Source organism: Echinops telfairi, unplaced genomic scaffold, assembly GCF_000313985.2.
Source record: "Echinops telfairi isolate 266 unplaced genomic scaffold, ASM31398v2 ScPeMD7_4;HRSCAF=17, whole genome shotgun sequence".
NCBI lineage: Eukaryota > Metazoa > Chordata > Mammalia > Afrosoricida > Tenrecidae > Echinops > Echinops telfairi.
Genome location: NW_022103900.1, coordinates 15,535,446 through 15,538,665, shown reverse-complemented (window position 1 = coordinate 15,538,665; position 3,220 = coordinate 15,535,446). Strand labels below are relative to the sequence as shown.

The following is a 3,220-nucleotide window of genomic DNA, read 5'->3' as shown; positions in this document are numbered from 1 at the left end:
GAGTCATTCCAGCATGTGACAGGGAAGACCTGAAGCCCACAGGGTTTCTTTCCTAGGCTATTTTTTATGAAAGCAGATCACCAGGCCTTTTTTCCGCAGCACCTCTGATGGGTTCCATCTACCAAGTCAGTGCCACTTGTGCCATCTCGGGACTTAGCGTACTCCATCTCTTTCATTTTAACTGCCACTTGGTCGATTCTGACTCATAGTAAGCCTAGAGGGCAAGTTAGAATTGGGATTAGGTTTCTGGGATTGTAACCCTTTGTGGAAGTAGAAAGCCTCATCTTTCTCCTGAAGAGTGGCTGGTGGCTTCGAACTGCCCACCTTGCAGTTAGCAGCCCAATGTGTAACCACTATACCACCAGGGTTCCTTGTAGTTTATGACATAGAACACCACATATAACTCATTTCGGTATCTATATGAATCCACTCTACCCCTCTTGCCCTAGTGAGACTATAATTCAGATAGTTTCCTTTTAAATTGAAGTTTTATGTTTTATATCCTTTAGTTGTTAGAAGCCTTATTTTATTCCTTTTAGTTGGTAATAAAGCCTATGGTTCTTTTTTTGGCTATAATAAAAGCCAACAGTTTTAAAATCTCAATAACTTCCTTTCAGTGTTATCTGTAAGAAAAAGCGCAAACGGAGTCAATACTTAGTCATTAAAATATTCAGCAATCATTTAGACTTGTGGAGTAGATAGGATTCAAAGTTTCATCAATCACATTATCAAACATTCATATAGGTACATATAGCAAAGGGGCCAGTGGTGGTGTTGGGTACGTGTTGGAGTCCTAACTCTCAGTCCCTGCTTGAGAGAAAATGTGAGACTGTAGGCTCCCATCAGGACTGACAGCCTCAGAAACAGCATCTGGAGGCCCTAAGAGGGCAGTCCACGTGATGGCAGCCGGTGATGGCAGCGGTGTTTCTTCATGCCATCAAAAAGCAAGCTCTGTGCCCCACCACCTTCTATCTTATGATGTAATCTGCATAAGTTATTTTACGTTTTAAAGGACTTAATCTTATTTAAAAGCTTAGTGAGAGAAAGACAAGTATGAAGGTTTTAAGCCACATTTTAATTCGCTCCAAATACTGCTGATGAAAGTGGCTCACTAACTTTACTATTTAAAGAAAGGTGATTCCCCACCCACCCCCTTTGCTCGCTTCTCTAGAAGTCAGGCTTAATTGACTTGATGTCACCCTAAATAGTACTTTACAGCCCCAAACCTATGAGTCTTGAACTTAGAAATCAGTATTTCCCCTACCTATTAATGGTGCGAGAAGTGAAGCAAAAACAAGACCAGAAGCCTGTCGGTGGCTGGTTTTCCTCTCATGTCCAAGTGTGGGTCTTTCAGATTCGTCTGCTTCCTCTTTCACTTTTAAAGGCACGAGTGTAAGGAAGTGTCTCAAAAGGACAAGATCGGTTTTAAAATTCCCAAACACATTTTAGTCGAAACGTATGACTGCCCAAACTATTATTCACAGTGGTTTGAGAGTTCTGGTATAGGGCGCTGCTTCTTAGTGTTTATCTTTCTGAATAACCATGGAGTTTCCTTCTTAGGAACAGGCTGCATCTTGGGGAAGCCAGCATGGCTAAACTCGGCTAATTTGGTCACAGTTCAAAACCAGTAAATCACGCCCGGCGTCATTGAAAATAGTGACACAATTTGCATGGTAACAGCACTGGGCCTGCGGAGAGAAACACGGAGAAGATTCCCCTGGAGGTCCCTTTTACTAAAGCTGATCATTCTTGTCAAGATCAGAAATGAGAATATTCTCTTCTAAATGCACCGTACTAAAGTTGCTTGTTGGATAGTAGGGATTCCGGAACGCTGTAAGCCTCCTGAAGAAACCACTGTTCTGCCTGTAGACGTAGACGGCAATGGTGGAAATGGCCAGAAGGGCTAACAGTGTGAGTGTGACGGCCAGAGGCACGGCGCTGTGACTTGGTCCTGAAGGGAGACGAGACAGAGGAACACGTCACGACAGGGCAGCGAGGCGGCCACAGGGGTACCCGTCATTTTCCCATCTCCTGTCCCAAACCTACCTTCTTTCGGATGCTCTGTTAGAACGTGGGCATCTAAAATAAAAACACACACACACAAACAGTATGTTGAGGTGAAGATTTCCTGTGGCAAAAGGATGTCAATGTTTGCAGCTGGGGTCAGCAAACTATGGTCCACTATGAGGAGCCAGATGACAAACCATTTTATGGCGCCCAGCCACAGACCAGCTCTGGCTGCCTGTCTTTACAAGTAACGTTCACTTCTGTGAACGGTCTACGCTGCTGCTGTGTGCTAAAGGCACTGCCGAGAAGTTGTGACAGAGACCAGCTGCCCCGCAGCCCCCAACCTAAACCACTTCCTGTCGAGCTTGCTGACCCCTGACTTACAAGGAGAGCTTGCTGACCCCTGACTTACAAGCGTCATCATTAGCACTCACAAACATGAATACCACACTGATTTTTTTCAAAATCAAAGAGCCCCTATCCAGTGTCAGCACTGTGCTGAGCATATCAATGAGTAACATATAAGGAAGTCACAGTTCTGTTGGGATCTAAAGGGAGCCTGCCCAGCCATGACGATGCCCTGCTTCCCTGCAGGGGCTGTTATATGAGCATCTTCTCGCGTTTGTGAGCTCACGGGTCCTGCGGCACAAGCAACAGCTCCTCTGTACACAAAGCGGTCTCCTGCTGGAGGAGGTTTCTCCTGCAGACATGTGTCCCTTCAGGTAGAATCTACTTCTAAATCTGGGTGCCACCCAGGTCCCTGCGATGGGATTGGCTTGAAGGCGGGAGGTTTGTTTGGGCTAAGGTGCCTGGGCGCCATAAAATGGTTTGTCATCTGGCTCCTCATGGAAAGGTGGGGGGTTCAAGTCCACTCCAAGGTGCCTGGAAAGAAAGCCCCGGTGTTGCTGAGATTACAGTCACTGAACACCGGGCCCTGGGCTCCACCCTGACACAGGCGGGTCACGGGTCACAGAGAGTTGGAGCAGACGTTATGATAACTTCCTTCCATTGTCCTGACCAAGGTGAAGATGCCGAAAAAGATGGAGGCGTGATCTCGTGGATCAACGAATGGAGCTCAGGGCACATGACGTTGCCCTTGCACCCTTTCATCAGCCTAAAAGGAATGGCAGCAGCATGGCCACATCGTTTCAAAGAGTTCATTTTCACAACTAAAAAATAATCTTGGATAATTCTCCATAAATATGACTGAAAT

The 3,220-nt window shown here is 46.1% G+C and overlaps 1 protein-coding gene across 1 annotated transcript in view; it reads right to left on the bottom strand.

Moving 5' to 3' along the window:
- Positions 1 to 654: 654 nt before the first annotated feature.
- The window catches only part of PLA2R1 (phospholipase A2 receptor 1), a 102,612-nt gene continuing 100,046 nt past the window's right edge, over positions 655 to 3,220 (bottom strand). Inside the window, exons 27-28 of the mRNA XM_045298107.1 lie at positions 2,047 to 2,079; positions 655 to 1,951 (exon numbers count right to left, since the gene is read on the bottom strand). Coding sequence (XP_045154042.1) covers positions 1,734 to 1,951; positions 2,047 to 2,079 — 251 coding nt within the window. The 3' untranslated portion in view covers positions 655 to 1,733. The remainder of the gene's footprint in view (positions 1,952 to 2,046; positions 2,080 to 3,220) is intronic.